The following is a 16031-nucleotide window of genomic DNA, read 5'->3' as shown; positions in this document are numbered from 1 at the left end:
CTCGGTGGCTGAGTAAGGGCCAGAGAAGAAACAGGAAAAACGAGGACACTAGCGGGCATAGGTGAGGGGGAATTGTGTGTGTGTGTTGGGGGGGGGGGTGTTGCAGGAGATGGGAACTGACCGAGGTTGGAAAAGAGGATCCCCCAGAGGAGAAGGAAAGAGATGGGGACCCAGGCCTGTGGCCCAAGTGTTCCCGCGGGCTGGAGGGCGCGGCGGGGGGCGGGGGGGGGGCCGAGCCTGGACAGGGGCGAGCAGGCGCGTTGGGGCGGGGTGGGCTGCAGGCTGTTTCTACAGCAAAGAGCAAGCCCAGGCAGGACCGAGGGGCTGACACCAGACTTTGAGTTTCGGAGCCTGAATCCTGCCAGTTGGTGCCAGAACCAGCAGAAGTTCGCCCTGGCCCCGGCGAGCTGCGCCTGGTGGACGCGGACTTGCGGCCAGCGCTGTCCAAGGTGGCGCCGTTCGTGTGGCCTAAACTTTGCGTCCGTTTCCTCATTTTCTTTGACCACGCCGTGAGGGGTATCGCCCTGCCTGCGGGGTGAGAGGCCGACGCCGTCCAGGCTCGTGGCCGGGGATCGCTGGGCCAGAGGTCGGCCCCGGGCCCAGGTCCGCAGCCGCCGGCCGCGCCGCGGGAACTCCGGCCCCGGGCCCCGCCCCCGCCCTGGAGGCCCCGCCCCCGCTCTGGAGGCCCCGCCCCTCCCTGGAGGCCCCGCCCCCGCCCTGGAGGCCCCGTCCCCGCGCCGGGCGAGGAACCGCCACTTCCTCGACGGCCAATGAGATTTAGCGGGGGCGGGACGGGCGCGGCGGAGGGCCAATCCGGCGGGGCCGGGGCGGGGCTGCGGCGGGTGGGAGCCCCGCGGTCGCCCCGCGGTCTTCCCAGCCGGGAGAGAGCCCGGCGCGGGCGGCGCGCTCGGGGCCCCGCTGTGCGCGCGCCCGCCCGCCGCCCGCCCGCCGCCCGCCGCCCGCCGCCCGCGCGGCCCCTCCGCCCGCTCCGCCCTCCGAGTCGCGGCGCCCGTCCCTCCCCGGCGCTCCCGTCGCCGCCTGGACACGGCTCGGGCTCGGGCCAGGGCAGGGGCGGGAGCCGCGGGACGAGCGCCTGAGGTGGGTGCGGAGCGCGAGGCGGGAGGCGGGAGGCCCGGGGCGGCGGGCGCTGGAGCCGCCCCACCGACGACTCCGCGCCGAGCTGGGAGAGGCCGGCCGGGTTTCGGAGCCCGCGCCCGGCCCGCCGGGCCCCGCCGCTCGGCCCCAGCCCCGGTACCTGCCCAGGCCGGCGCCCTCCCCGCTGGGGCGCCCGCCCCCCTCGCCGCCCGCGCCTCCTCACCCCTCGGGCCCTTTGTCGCCGGGGCACCTGCCCTCGGCCGAGCGCCCTCCCAGGCCCCCCAGACCGGACCCTCGCCCAGCCTGAGCGCCTCCCACCCAGCGGCAAACCACATTCGCTCCTTCGCCCCGATCTGGCCTCTTTGTCGTCGGTGCACCTGTCACCCCAACTCTGTTCACCCACTGCTGGGGCCCCCAGTAGCATCTAAGTCGGCCCAGCTCCTCACTCCCAGCCCCCTGCTGGGATCCCTCCCCTCCCCCCATTATCCCCTACACCTGCCTGCCTAGCCCCCCACATCCATGTGCCTTTGTTGTCTGCAGCTGTGCCCTCCACTCCATTCATCTTTCTCCCCCAGTGATGCCAAACCCCAGGCCAGACTCCCCTCTCCTCCTGACCCCGGAGTCCCCTCCCCAGCTCTGTTCTGGCTTTCCTGCCATGCCAGCCGCCCTGCCCACGCCACCCTGCCCTCTCACCTCCTCACCAGTGGGCTCCCCCCGCCGGTCGGCCTTCCCCTCGCCCTCCGCCCGGACATATTCTCTTCTCCCGGCTGGGCTCCTCTCCCGTGCCACCGGGCCCAGCAGCATGCACCCCTCACGGTGTCCCCCTCCCGCAGGCGCTCTGGAGGAGCCATGGAGCTGAACAGCAAGAAGAAGCTGCACGCCCTCTCCCTGGCAGAGAAGATCCAGGTGCTGGAGCTCTTGGATGAGTCCAAGATGTCCCAGTCAGAGGTGGCGCGGCGCTTCCAGGTCTCGCAGCCTCAGATCTCACGCATCTGCAAGAACAAGGAGAAGCTGCTGGCCGACTGGTGCAGCGGCACCGCCAACCGGGAGCGCAAGCGCAAGCGGGAGTCCAAGTACAGCAGCATCGACGAGGCGCTGCTCTGCTGGTACCACGTGGCCCGGGCCAAGGCCTGGGACGTGACGGGGCCCATGTTGCTGCACAAGGCCAAGGAGCTGGCCGACATCATGGGCCAGGACTTCGTGCCCAGCATCGGCTGGCTGGTCCGCTGGAAACGCCGAAACAATGTGGGCTTTGGGGCCCGACATGTCCTGGTGCCTCCGTTCACCCCAGAGCCACCTCCACCAGGCCCCAGGCCCCAGGCCCAGCCACCCCTTTCCCTCAAAGATTTCTCCGCAGAGGACGTTTTCGGCTGTGCTGAAGTGCCCTTGCTGTATCGGGCAGTGCCCGGCGGCGGAGTAGGCGCGTGTGACCAAGTGCAGGTGCTGCTGTGTGCCAACAGCCAGGGCACAGAGAAGCGGCGGGTACTGGTCAGTGGGCTCCAGGCAGCCCCCAGATGCTTCTTTGGGGTCAGCAGTGAGGCTCTGCCCGCTTCCTACCACCCTGACCTGGGCATCCCCTGGGCAGAGTGGTTGGCACAGTTTGACCAGGACATGGGGCAGCAGGGCCGGCAGGTTGCCCTGCTGCTGGCTGCACATGAGGGGAAGGAGTTGGCAGGCCTGCCCGGGCTCTGCCACGTGAGGCTCCTGCCGCTGCCCACCGCCAGCACCACACCTGCCCTGCCCAGCTCCGTGGTCCGGGCCTTCAAGGCCCATTACAGGCACCGGCTGCTGGGCAAGCTGGCTGCCATCCAGAGCGAGAGGACTGGTACCTCGCTGGCCCGGGCAGGGGCGGGCATCACGATGCTGGACGCCCTGCACTTGGCGGCAGCGGCCTGGGCCAAGGTGTCCCCCCAGCTCATCCTCAGCAGCTTTGTTCAGGAAGGGCTGGCTCCCTGCCAGGCGCCCCTGTCCCTGGGCAAGGTCACGGAGATGCCGCCAGTCCCCAGTGGGCTGAGCCACGAGGAGTTTCGCCGCTTTGTGGACCTGGAGGGTGAGGATCCTGGGCTTGGGGTGTGCAAAGAGGAGCTGGGCACGGAGGACGAGGGAGGGGGCGGAGAGGACGGTTTCGAACCCCTGCCCACCAAAGCTGATGCCCTGCTGGCCCTGGGCACGCTGAGGAGGTGGTTCGAGTGCAATGGCGCCTCCCCCGAGCTATTTGAAAAATTCTACGCGTGTGAGGAGGAGGTGGAGCGGCTGTGCTGCCTGTGAGGGGCCCTTGCTGCCCGCCCTCCCCTTCTGTTTCCCATGGAAACGCCCTCAGACGGCTGCGTGGGGGCTGGTCTCTTTCCCGTGGAAATGGAGCTTCTATGGAAGGTGCAGAAGAGAGACAAGCTGGGGGACCAAGCGTGCGCTCTGAGCGGAAGTGGGCCAGACCCCAGGAGGAGGGTCTAAAGACGGGGCGCTGGGGGAGCTGGGCTGCCCGGTGGCTTCTGAACCTCTAGGGAGGCCACGACTTGGGAGGGGGTCTTCGGGCTTTGCAGTCAGGCCAACCCCTGAATTCTGTGTTAAGAACACTTCCGCTTCTGGAAATAAAGTTTTCAAATTCCAAAAGAGCTGGGGTGTTATTTAAGAGGCCAAGGTAGGAACTTCCAACACCAGTTTTTAAAATCGACGGCTGAGGGTTGCTGCCGCTGTCTGTGGCTGACTGGCCGAGAGCCTCCTCTTCCAGAATCCCCAGGGAATGGGGACCCCCTGGTGGACTCACAGATCCCAAGTGTTGCCCAGGACATTTCTGCTGCTGTGACCAATTCGCTCTGGGACAGCAGGCCCAGGAAGAGGGGGCCAGCTAGGGACCTCCTTGGGAAGCAGAAAGGGCCCAGAACTCAGACTAGGTGTTCACGCAGTCCGTCATTTCCTGACAATGTTATGACATCTCTTCAGCCGGGCTCCCTGTGTGATGAGGTGGCAAAGATGGGGCCCCTGCTGACAGGACTTGAGGACAGGGTGGCGTGTGATTAAGGAGGCCAGCAAGGCACACGCTGTGGCCTGTCAAGCCCAGGAGACTCCTGGCGGAGGTGAGCTGCGACAGACAGCGGAGCAGAGGTCAGGGACAGAGGCCAGCTCGGAGCACGGCAGGGGGAGGTGAGCACAAGGCCCAGGGAGCAGAAGGGGCCTTTAGCCCAGCAAGCTGGGTGGTAGGTGCCCCGAAGTGTTTCATCTGGGTTGGGGGACACGTCATGTAGGGCTTCTAGAATAACTGAGGTGAGTCGAAGTTGGGAGACCTGGCGGTGGAGAGGCTGAGTATGTGGCTGATGACAAGACCTGAGGCCGAGCCTGGGGCAGGACGGAGAGGACGATGTCACTGAGAGGACACGGCCTGGGGAAGCGACACGGACTCCTGGCCCGAATCCCACGTGTGGCCTTTCCAGCAAGTGGGGAGGTGCGTGTGTGCGTGTGCATGAGTGTGTACTGTCATGGATTCTGCGCAGGGAGCCCCAGTGTGCACCTCTGCCTCCAGGACCGCAGCTCAGGCGCTTCCCGGCTGCCTCAGCCAAGACCTACTGGTCAGGGATAGCGCCTGGGCCATGCTTCCGTGCTGACAAGCACCTTTCACTTCGAGTCCTTCTCCCTCACCGCCCCCTCCTGCGCGAGAAGAGGTAGGAGGCGTTTATTCAGGGTTCCTGACATGGGATCCCCTTCTAAATGGGATCGTGGGGAGGTGGCACCCCTATTTGCTCCCCCTCTGATCCCTCAACAGCTGGCAGCTGGACATGGAGATGCGGTAGACAGTTCTGCCTACCTAAGGCCCGCCTCAGGCCCCAAATCACTTAACCTTTCCTCACAGAGTCCGTTTTTCCTTCTCCGTGTTCATGTAGAGTTATTTTTCTGAAATCATTCCATTTCTGACATGGGGCGTCCCATGTCAGAAGCCAGGGGCCTCCCCTGGTGGCGCAGGCAGTTGAGCGCCGCACTGTGAAGCATCTGCAGTGCCGGTTCCATCCTGGCCGGCCGGCGAGTATCCCACATGGCGAGGCAGACCTCTCCTGTCTCGCCCGCTGCTCCCCTCAGCAGTGTATTTCATCAGTCTGCCTGTTCTCTTCCCCACTCTGTCTCTGGTGAATCCTCTCACCCACCCCCCAACACATACACCTCCGGCCTGTACCCCAGCTCTTGTATGCAAAAATAAATAAATATTTAAAAATAAAATAAAATTTCTAATTCTAGTTGGACATCTAGATTCTAATCTTTAATTCTAGAAGGACATCAGGAAAGGTGTGGAGCAAAGATGGTGGCCAGAAACCAAGTCGGGAAGCTCCTCGGGGATGGGGCCCGAGGTGAGGGAACAAGAGGAAGCCGAGAGGGCCCTCCTCTTCCAACAGACCCGCGCTTTTGTCAAGATAGTGCTCGGGGCTTTGCAGGTGTAAGAGGGAGGGACAGAGAAATTACGAGCATAATTTCAGTTTATTTACAAGCCTGAAACGAACACCCCTATGATCAGAAGGCATGCCAGAACCCAGGGCAGCAGAGACGAAGGAGACACAGCCCCAGCTCCAGAGTGCCTGGCCGGCAAGAGGGACAAACAGGAAGTGGCTGAGTACAGGCAGATCAGGAGGATTAAAGAAATGAATATTTAGGGGCCTCCCTGGTGGCACAAGGGGTTAAGACCTAACCTAGAAGCAGACCTCTTCTGTCTCCCTGCTCCTCCCCTCAGCAGTGTATTTCAGTAGATCCGCCTGTTCTGCTCCCCACTCTGTCTCTGGTGAATCCTCTCACCTCCCGCATCTCTGGCCTGTGCCCCAGTTCTTATATGCATAGATAAATAAATCATAAAAAAAAGAAATGAAGGGCCTCCCCCGTGGCGCAGCGGTTGAGCGCTGGGTTGCGAGGCTGCCCGCGGCCTCTGCAGCGCCGGTTCCATCCACGGCCGCTCCCCGGCCACCGGAGGAGGGTCCCACATGGCGCGCAGACCTCTCCTGCCGCCCGCTGCTCCCCTCAGCAGTGGACTTCGGTCCTTCTGCCTGCTCTGCTCCCCGCTCTGGCTCTGGTGAATTCTCTCACCCTCCCGCGCTTCTGACTGTACCCAGTGCTTGGATAAATAAACAAATAAATAAATAAATAAATAAATAAATCTTTTTAAAAAAAAAAAAAGAAATGAATATTTATAAAATGTTTTCTACTTGCCAGGCACTGTTGTAAGCACTACACATGTGCTAGATGTCACCGTCCTCATCACCAGGCTTGAGAAGAAGCACTGGGTGAAGGGAGCCCCAGAGCAGAAAGGTTTGGCAGCACCGACAGACTGTGCCCGCACTGCAACCCGAGTGGCTTCTTCCCACCTGCCTCTTGTTCTCTTCAGCCATAAGGGTTCTCTTGGCTTTTCTCCCCCAAAATATACATAATCATTCTTTTTTTTTTAAAGATTTATTTATTTTATTTATACAAGCACTGGGTACAGTCAGAAGCGCGGGAGGGTGAGAGAATTCACCAGAGCCAGAGCAGGGAACAGAACAGGCAGACTGATGAAATACACTGTTCAGGGGAGCAGCGGGCACGGCAGGAGAAGTCTGGGCGCCATGTGGGACCCTCGTCAGTGGCCGGGCATCGAACCAGCACTGCAGAGGCTGCAGGCAGCTTCGCAGCCCAGGGCTCAACCACTGCGCCACCAGGGGAGGCCCTACATAATCATTCTTATACTATTTCTTCTCTTTCATTTTTTTCTCTATATTTAAATATTTAATGCCTGATTATTCTACATTCTATCTGATAAATGTAACATTTGAAATCCTTGGAGAGAGAAATCTGTTGCTTTTGTTTCTACTCATGCTTTGACTCATAGTGGCTTTTATCCTTATAAATGTAAGGTGATATAAATGATATAAATGTATATATGAAATTATACATATATTTATTAAAATATTTTAATTTTATTTATTTATGCATACATAAATGGGGTAGAGTGTAGGCCAGAGGTGCTAGGGGGCATGAGAGGATTCACCAGAGACAGAGTGGGGAGCAGAACACGCAGATTGACAGAAATTCACTGCTGAGGGGAGCAGCGGGGAGTCAGGAGAGGTCTGCTGTGCCGTGTGGGTTTCTCCCTGGCCGGCGATCAAACTCGTGCTGCAGTGGCTGGGGATAGCTTGATAGCTCTGAGACTTAACCCCTGTGCCACCAGGGAGGCCCAAAATGTATGTGTGTGTGTGTGTGTGTGTGTGTGTATTTTTTTAATTGGGTGGCAGGAGAGGTCTGCGTGCCATGTGGGACCCTCGCCAGCAGCCGGGGATCAAACTGGCACTGCAGAGGCTGCGGGCATCTTCGCAGCCCAGCGCTCAACCGCTGCGCCACCAGGGAGGCCCAAAATGTATATATTTTTAAATTGCACTTAAATTCTGAAAAACCTGAAGCTCCTGACTTAGGGAGCTGGTCCTTAGGAAAAGTGTAGTTACTCCAATCAGGCACGAGGGGGCGCTACTACCTTGGTGGCTAATTGCTCCCAGGCAGGCGTCCAGATCTGAAGGGACTGAGGTGGGCAGGCCTCTGGCTGGTGGTTCAGAGGGCAGCCAGGTCTTATTCTTGTTTTTTTCCACTGCAAGGGAGAAAGGCAAGTTTCTTCAGAGGCCCTGGTTTTGGTGGGTGAAGGTTTCCTGGTTTATCCTCTGAGGTAGCCCCTTCCAGGACCTGCTCCCCCTCACGGCCGGGGGCCACACCGTCCATCTTCTGCCCTGTGGGTCTTTACTGCCCAAGGTCACATGTCACTGTCTAAACCCCCTCCCCAACTGGGCCGCCCCCATCCCAATACCCTGGCTTATTCTCACTCTTTGTTTTGAAGGGATTCTTGGGAAGTGCGCTTGCTTCCTGCAAAGTTCGTGATGATTTTTTTTTTTAGAGAGTTGAAGAGACTTTACTTTTATTCCCTTCATTTTAAGCCAATCACAGTGATTGGGGGGGTGGGGCAGAAGGACGGCAGGTGGCCCCTCATTGGGAGTGGGCCAGATGGCCCCAGGAGGCGGGGGAAGGGCCAGCCTGGCTGGGGCAGCTGGATGAGCAGCCCCCGGCCTCCCACCCCTACCTGGCCAGCAGGGAGGTGATGTCCCGAGAGCTGGGAGGTGACATCCTCTGGCCTCCAGCTTGCACAACTCCGCCAGGCCGGCGCCTGCAGTGGCCAGCGAGTTGGCCATCAGCTGTGCGGCTTTGGAGTTGCCCTCGGCAGGGATGTCGGCTGCCTTCCGCGGTGGCTTGGCCTTTCCACCACAGATCTGCCTCCTGCGGAGCCACCCGTTGGACTCCTTCCTGAAGGTCAGACGTGTCGGGGACACATTATCTGGGATGAGCCCCAAGGTGGTTGCTGGCCCCCGGGGTCATCGCTCACCTGCCTGGAGACCGGCTCTCTCTGTGTGATGAGTTCTCCAGCATCAAAGCGAGCCTCTGGCGGCCTGAGGATTTCCGTGGTGGCGGGTGGGGGGACATCCTTGCCATGGGCCTCTCCGACGCTGGTGAGGATGCGGGAACCGCCCAGCAAGGACGACCAGGCAAGGCCGATGTTCCAGAAGGCTTAGCTGCCAGTGGTGCTGGGCAAGTCACGGCAGAGAGAACTGGGTTTTGTACCCAAGGGATGAGAAAGCGAGTGCCTTCCCCACCACGATGTCCTGCACGCCATGAACCCGTCAAAGATGACCGCTCTGTGCCCAGCGTCTGCCTCACCCACAGCAGAATTCACCAGGCCCTCCCGGCAGCAAATGCCAAGCAGGCTCGCCAGGGACTCAAGAGCCCTGGCGGCTGCAGTGCCTGCGGCTGGGCCCACTCACGCCTGCGCCGCTCTGGCCGCCACCGTCACGGCTTTAAACTCGTTTGTTATCACGGATCTGGAGTCTAGGTGCTTGCTAGAGGGCGCCAACCCGCCAGAGATCACGTGAGGAAAAGCAGGTTTTTTTCCTTTTATTTATTTGTTCATTTGTTCAAAACTGCTTACTGAGCAGCTCCGTGTGTCAGCCAGAGTGCGGACGACAGCACGACAGGCGGGTGTCTGCTCACGAGCTCACCGTCTCGAGGAACGAGTCCCACAGGCGACATCGCTTAGCAACGCGCGTCTGGTGGTGAGTGCCCCCCCACACCGCACCCACATGGTGGGGCCCACTGGGACCACTGTCAGCTCTGAGGTCTGTCATTGACTGAAACATCATTAAACCATGCTTGGCTGTAACCACAGCGTCACACGTACGAGAGCGTGTGTGTGAGGAAGCGTATAAGAGGGCGAGACACAAATGCACAGGCCAGTGGTTCTCAAGCTGTGGCCTGACCAGCAGCTGAGAACTCAGTGATCACACATTTCTGGGTGTGCCCCAAACCTACCAAATCAGAAACGCTGGGGGTGAGACCAGAATCTGTATTTTATAAGCCCTCCAGGTCCTCAGAGTCAGCATAAGCAATCCGACCTGGACAGAGGACTGAGGAGCTCCCCTCTGAACTGAGGGCTGGAGGATGAACAGGAGGTGCACAGGCAGCGAGAACAGCAGGTGCAAACGTCCTGTGGTGGGAGGAAACTGATTTAAGAACCTGGAGAAGATGAATATCTGAAGGCCGTGGGGGCTGTGGCAGGAGTCCTGATTCCTAAGAATAAGGAGAAGTAACTGAGCAGCATCTGAAAAAATGGAGTGACTTTTCCAGATTCGGGTCAGGACCAGGGCTATGGCGTAAAGACTAGAAAGGAAGAAATGAGCCCTGGAAAACCTCAGAAGCAGGGCTAACAGGAGTTGGGGTCTCCTTTGATATGGGAGGAGTCTAGAGGGAGCACTGCTCTGAGGAGCCTGCAAGAGTAGGCTGGGGCCACCCAGCATCTTTGGGGGTGCCCAGTGTCCTGGGGGGCTCCCAGTGTCCTTGGGATGCTCTAGAATGGTGACTACAGTTGACAGCGTGGGCCTGCACTCAGTGGTCTGCCTGGAGCGAGTCACAGACCTCACCGCTGTGACAAGGCCACGGGTGGTTATGAGGGCACCTCCGATAAGCAGCAGGCATTCCAGCCACGGGTCGCCGGGAGGCGGGCCCAGGCCAGACCAGGGCGTGAGCTGCACAAACTGCTCAGCTTTATTGTCAAGGAAAACGCTCTGAGCCAGCTTTTAATTCCCACTTAGCGATGGAGATGGATAAACAAAAGAGGTGCCTTCGTTGGAAGTGGGCAAACAGATGCCCTGGCTCCGGGCGATGCCCTCAGAGATGCCCTCAGAGGGGCCGGACACACGGGCCTCTTAGTAGAGGCAGGGGCACCGGGAAAGCAGGTGCGGCCTCGGGAGCAGGGGAGAGGTCGGGGTGAAGGAGCATCTCCGCCCAGCCTGGCTGCTCTGAGCCTCCACTGCGAGGAGACCCCTCACCTCAAGGAGACGAGAAAATGGACAAGGACGAGAAAGCCCCGCAGTCAGTCTGTGGCAAAGGTGGGGTGAGTCGAGGAGGGAGCCAGTGCTCAGTCAGGGGATGATGGTGCCCGTGGCGGCTGCCTCGCAGGGCCTGCTCTGGGCGCTAGGCCTTCCGGGCTGGCGCTGAGAGCACGGCTGGGCTGAGGGGGCCACCCCTGGAGTGGGGGAAAGCTAGTGGGGCGGCAGGAGAGCCCATGTGGTGAAGGAGCTGGGGCCTCCCCGGCAGTGCCGTGCAGAGGCAGGAGGGAGAAGGCTCTGCCGGGCCTGCAGGGAAGTCTGAAAGGAGGTGAGTGGGAGGCGGCGAGGACACGTCCCTGGAATCCACGGGCCGCTGTATCGTGGCAGAGCAGAGGGTGGGGCTTGCCGAGGGGTGAAGTCACAGGGCAGAGGGGAGACGGAATGTCACCAGCACCTTTTTCACAAGGCCATCAGGCGGGTGTTGCTGGCCAGCGGAGACCAGCCTGGGATTCTGGGCAGAGTCCAGGCCCCAGGCGCCTGCTCTCCAGCCCTGTCTGCATGGCTGGAGGTGGCCTGCGGAGACTGAGCCTCTTACATCGGGAGCAGAGTCACAAGCTGCCACTTGGCGCGGGGCCTGGGGCGCGGCAGCGGCGGTCCCGCGGGAGGCTCAGCCCCAGGCGTGCAGCAGGTACTCGTAGCTGAGGAAGGTGACGGCGTTGACCGGGAAGGCCCGGGCGCTGTTGATGACGAGCCCCCGGAAGAAGACGCCCAGCCCCTCCTGCCGGGCACTGCTCACCACGCAGTCCAGCAGCCCCCGGTAGGCCCTCTGCTTCAGCCCGTCCATCTGCATCCGGGACTTGATCACGTCCAGGGGGGTGGCCGTGACCCAGGAGGTGATGCCGGCAAAGCCGCCTGCCACCAGCACCGTGGCTGAGCCTGGGTGGAAGAGGCCAGGGCAGGGTCAGACCGAGGGACAAAGCACCCGCCTCACCCCTGGCCTCCCCCTCAGCCTGCACTGCCCAGCCGGCACCCCGGCACCTCTCTGTGCCCCCTCGCCTACTTCACTTACTGGGATTCTGGCCTTCCGGTGTGTATTCGCGACACAGCCATTCATAGGTGAGGAAGTAGATCCCCAGGGTGGGGGTGTCCCTCAGCGTTAGGGCCCAGGCTCCTCGAAACAGCCCCCGGGGCCCCTCCTCCTGGAAGATGGAGGCCGCGCAGTGCACAGGCCCCCGGTACCGGGGCTGAGGGCCTCCCGGCTGTGCCCTCGGCTCTGTCTGGTTTTGTAGGCGGACTTTGATGAGGTCAAAAGGGGCCAAGAAATAGGCCTGCGAGGAAGGAAGCGAGACGGCGCTGGTGGGGCTCTGGTCTGGAGCCGTCCGCCATCTTGATGAGAGGGAGGGTGGGCAGAGTGTCGTGGCCCCCCCAGGCCTCGGGCTCGCAGTCTCTGGCCTCCTGAGCAGCCGGCCCCTCGGGGAACACTCTGCCCTGCTCCTGCAGTGGGCCCGCCAGCAGCAGGCACAGGCCAGCTGGGTTGTTGTTCTAGGAGTGGGTCCGTCTCCACGTCTCCAGCCCCCCGAGAGCCAGGGACAGACCCTGGAGACAGGGGCTCTGAAGAAAGTCTTCAGCCTCCTGCAGCCCCCGCTCTTCTGCCCCGACAGAGGCCACAAGCGAGCCCAGGTGCCAAGGTGGTGGCGGGCAGGACTCTCATCACCTGGCCGAGGCAGGTGGGTTGCAGATTTGGGGTGGCATTCATGTTGGGGGGTATTGGGGGAGTGGTCAGGTGGGTCAAGGGCCAGCAAGCAATTCAATGTCGGCTGTAAAGTTGAGGTGAGATTGCAAGTCTGAGTGGACATTAGCACCTCACTTGGGGGCTAGTGTGTTTTGGGGTGTCCGTTCTGGGAAGTGGCTAAACCAGAGGAGTCTGGGGGAGGCTCCAGTCACCTTTTGAGGCCAAGCCTTCCTCTCCCCCTGGTGGAAAAGCAATGTCTGGGGGTCCTCCCTGTGAGGTGGACCCATTGTCACCACAGAGCTTGAGGACAGGGCCAGGGGCTGCACTCCTGAGCCCGGGCTCCTGGGGGCCCAGGAAATGGCTGGGCCAAAGGCCAGCACGTGGGTGGGTGCCCATGGCAGTGGGAACACCAGACACGCTGCACCACTGAGAGGTCAGCCCAGCAGAGTCAAAAGCAACTTTTGTGCAAAGAGCTTGAAGTGGCTGAGGCGGTGGGCCTGACCAGGCCTAACTCAGGCCGCTCGGCCTGGGGTCACAGGTGTCATCCTTATTTTTGAGGAGTAGCAGTTCTCTGGGCTTGGGAAGTACCTGCACCCCACTCAAGGAGGGGCAGAAGAGCCAGGACATTTGAGGGACCCATAAATCATTAATTCCCTGGAGGCAGCCGCCTGCCTTTGCCCTTTGCCCTTGCTCTCTGCCCTGATGTGTGTCAGGAGTATCAGGCAGGCACCAAACAGAGGAGCCAGGCTGGGGCGTGGAAGGGGCCGGGCATGGGCCCCGCACCTCTGTGTGCTCAGCCCCTGCACAGCTGGGGTTCCCTCTGGTACCTGGAGGCTCCCTGTCCCCCACTGCACCCCTCCAAAGCCCAGGCAATGAAGTGCTGAGGAAGAAGACCCAAAGCAAATCATGAGAGTCACTTAATGATTCATAATCTGGCTGCTTCTGTGGGCTCTGTGGACTGGGGTGAGCTGCGGGAAGAGCGGCTGGGCTGCAGCACCTGAGAGAGCCAGGACCACGGCAACACCCGGGTACTGGGCGCCGGCTCTGTGGGCGCTGCAGGCCCTCGGGGAGAAGATCCCGTGCAGAGGGGTCTTCCCACAGCTCGGGGCTAGTGTGGCCCCTGAACCAGGGCGAGCCCCAGCAGCCTGGTGGGGCACTGACCTCCTCCCTGCAGGGTCCTCATGGTCCCTTCCTCCCCTGAGCTGAGCTCGCTCAGCCTTTTGTCCCCTCTGATCTCCATGACCCTCCCCTGTGGCTTCCACGCCTGAAAGACCGAGCCCCCGGGGCCAGGGACCTTCAGCAGCCAGGAGCCGGCTGCGTCCCCTACACCGACTCCTGTCCTGCTCCAGCCAGCCTGTGGCCTGGAGCCGTGTGTGCGCGCGCATGCGTGCCTGCGTGGGTGCCTGCGTGCCTGCATGCATGTGAGCATGTGTGAGTGCGAGCTCTCACACGTTGCTCTGACCCGCAGGAGCCCCTCTGACCTGCACGAACCCCCCGGTGCAGCCGGCTATGAAGACGTCTGTGTAGCTGGGCGGCTGGGCTCGCCGTTCCTGGTGGGAGGTGGCCGTGAGGGCCAGCAGCGAGTTGCTGTAGACCCCAAACAGGACGGAGTTGACCACGGCTATGCTCGCAATGGGGAAGCTCATTCCCTTGAAGAAACCCAGGACCTGCAGAGAGACCCCTAGAGTGGGTGGGGATGAGGGAGGCTCCCCTTTGTGCTTTCACCCCTGGCCAGGCCTCCCCTGGTGGCAAACATCCCGCTGACCGCAGGGAGGTGGAGGCGAGTGAGGATGGGGACGGCCTCCGTTCCACCCCCAGGCCCTGTGCTGTGTGCCAGCCGCAAGGCCCCACGCCTGGGTCTGCTTTTCTCCAGGGGCAAAGCCCTAGGGAGGAGGGAAGCAAGCTGGCCCCGACTGCCCCAAGTGCCCCAAATGCCAAAGCAGCAGGCCTGGACCCACCGACTCATGGCGGTAAGTCTTGATCATGCAGTCCGCTATGCCCCGGTATGTGTTCTGGGTCTGCAGCCGCACCTGGAAGGGAGGATGGAGCAGGTGTGCAGTGGGGCTCAGCACCAGGCCAGCCCGCCCCGCCGCCCCGCCGCCCCTCTGCCCCTCTGAGCAGCTGGCAGCAGGACAGGAGAGGACGGCGAGAGCCTGGTCGGCCAGGCCCTGAGCGCAGGGCGTCCTGACAGATGGCTCACGTGGCATCGGTCTCTCCTGAACAGCCGCCCCTAGACTCACCTTGACAGTGTCAAAAGGGTGTCCCAGGACCAAGCCCAGAGCTCCTGTGGTGACAAAAAGACGCTATGAGCGAGCGCTCTGGCGCCAGGCCAGGGGAGCAAGTCTGCGCCGAGAGGAAAGAGGGTTCAGGCAGAAGGACGGTGCCGGGACCCTCTCAGACCCCTGTGGTCCCCCCTCCAAGGAAACGGCCGTGGCCCCCACCAGGGGCCGGGCTGAGAGGACGCAGGAACACGGCGACTGGGCGAGGACGCACAGGCAGAGGGAAGAGCCAACCGCGCCGGCCCAAGCGACCATGCTGGGAGCCGCCTGCGCGTCGTGCTGGCTGATCTGACCGTGGGACTCTGGGACGAGTTTCTACAGCTCCTGCCTCCCTGCCAACTTCACTCCTTCCTCCAACTCACACCGCGTCCAGTGCGGGGGCCTGGTCCCTGGGCGCCCCAGCACTGCAGGCTCAGTCCTTGGGGGAGTCTTGCTGGTACCGGAGAGGAGGGCCTGGCCCAGCCCTCCCCCACTTCCTGGTCTTGCCTGCATAGCAGAGGCTGGTTCTGAAGCTTTGGGTGATGTCACATCCCCAGGAGGCCGGTTTGGAATGTCCCTCTTTCTCCTAAGAGAAATGTCACCCAGGAGCCCGGATGGACGCACGGTCCACTGCCAGGTAGGGCAGAGTCCCATGGGGGCAGGCAGGGCCGCAGGTGAGTTCAAAGGCCTAGTCCCTTACTGAGCCCCGGGGGGCCAAGAGAGGGGCTCTGGCGGGCTTCCCTTGGCTCCTTCTCAGCAGGTGTCGAGCAGCCTGGCCTCCCCGCTGCGGCTTCCTTCCCCTCTCCCAGGCAACTCCTAAGAGGCTCCGGGACAGCTGGCTCCCAACCTCCAGGGAAACCAGGACTTTGGTCTCCACTCCCCTGTGTCCCCCACCTTCCCGGAAGTGACCCCCACAGGAGGTGAGGTGACAAAGGAAGAGCAGTATCTCACCGGAGATCCAGCCGGCCACAAACTCCTCCACCGGCATTGTCCACAAGGCGGAACTGGTGGCTGGAGCAGAGGAGCTGCTGCTGAAAGCGAAATTCCACCTCTCCCTCCCCCGTCCTCCGGCCTGATAACCTCCCACTAATGTTTAACCCTGGGGGTAGTGTGAGCTGTGGCCCAGTGCCCAGGCCTCACCAGAAGAGGGGAGCCAGTCCAGGCCCGGCCTGGGGGCTGGCGGAGGTGCGCGCTGGGAGCGCTCGGGGCAGCCTTGCAGCGGCGGGACAGCCAGGCTGGGGCAGTGCTGGGGTCCCAGGGGCTGCAAAGGCCTAAGGAGCCCGCTGGAGTAAGACCCTGGCCACCCTCCCATGCATCCCCACAGCCCTGAGCCATGGGCTGCTGCCGGCCAACCCCCCCCCCCCCCCCCCGCCCCCCCCCCCCCCCGCCCCCAACCAGGCCAGGCAGCCAGGCCGCAAAGACAGGATGTGGCCACTAGGGGGCAGGCCCTGCCAGGTGTGGCCTGGGTTTTGGGGAACCCCAGGAGCCAGCCTGGTGGGCCCCACCCAGAGCAGTGAGTCATGGGGCCTGGAGCTGTTCTCCCAGAGTTGTTTATGACTCCCCGAATCTGCTGGTGAGTCA

At 61.9% G+C, this 16031-nt stretch overlaps 2 protein-coding genes and 1 pseudogene across 3 annotated transcripts; 1 reads left to right on the top strand and 2 right to left on the bottom strand.

Annotated features, from left to right (window-relative positions):
• The first annotated feature begins 1043 nt into the window (after nt 1-1043).
• TIGD3 (tigger transposable element derived 3) lies at nt 1044-3717 on the top strand. Of its 2 annotated transcripts, none has more exons than XM_037518272.2 (2): nt 1044-1098; nt 1929-3717. In XM_037518272.2, exon 2 carries the CDS (start codon nt 1945-1947, stop codon nt 3361-3363), a length of 1419 nt encoding a protein of 472 aa, XP_037374169.1. In that variant the 5' UTR covers nt 1044-1098; nt 1929-1944; the 3' UTR covers nt 3364-3717. The 2 variants fall into 2 exon arrangements, with proteins under 2 accessions (XP_037374169.1, XP_054553585.1); XM_054697610.1 differs by lacking the exon at nt 1044-1098 and adding an exon at nt 1240-1251.
• A 4294-nt stretch (nt 3718-8011) lies between these two features.
• Nucleotides 8012-9165, bottom strand: LOC119248815 (prohibitin 1-like; annotated as a pseudogene).
• A 1962-nt stretch (nt 9166-11127) lies between these two features.
• On the bottom strand, nt 11128-15540 carry SLC25A45 (solute carrier family 25 member 45). Its single transcript, XM_037517582.2, has 6 exons — nt 15402-15540; nt 14433-14476; nt 14151-14222; nt 13674-13859; nt 11530-11788; nt 11128-11396 (listed from the first exon to the last, which is right to left on the bottom strand). The coding sequence occupies exons 1-6, from the start codon at nt 15436-15438 to the stop codon at nt 11128-11130; spliced, it is 867 nt and encodes a 288-aa protein (XP_037373479.1). The 5' UTR covers nt 15439-15540.
• Nucleotides 15541-16031: the final 491 nt, after the last annotated feature.

This window comes from Talpa occidentalis, unplaced genomic scaffold, assembly GCF_014898055.3.
Source record: "Talpa occidentalis isolate TD23 unplaced genomic scaffold, MPIMG_talOcc4v2.1 talOcc4.17, whole genome shotgun sequence".
NCBI classification, from domain to species: domain Eukaryota; kingdom Metazoa; phylum Chordata; class Mammalia; order Eulipotyphla; family Talpidae; genus Talpa; species Talpa occidentalis.
The sequence above is the reverse complement of the archived record's forward strand: the minus strand, read 5'-3'. Positions and strand labels throughout refer to the sequence as shown.

Coding starts and splice junctions, on each gene's coding strand:
- SLC25A45 (XM_037517582.2), bottom strand. CDS start 15,438: ATGCCGGTGGAGGAGTTTGTGGCCGGCTGGATCTCCG. Junction 14,223..14,432: donor ACCCTTTTGACACTGTCAAG/GTGAGTCTAGGG, acceptor CCTCCCTTCCAG/GTGCGGCTGCAGACCCAGAA. Junction 13,860..14,150: donor AGACTTACCGCCATGAGTCG/GTGGGTCCAGGC, acceptor GTCTCTCTGCAG/GTCCTGGGTTTCTTCAAGGG.
- TIGD3 (XM_037518272.2), top strand. CDS start 1,945: ATGGAGCTGAACAGCAAGAAGAAGCTGCACGCCCTCTCCCTGGCAGAG.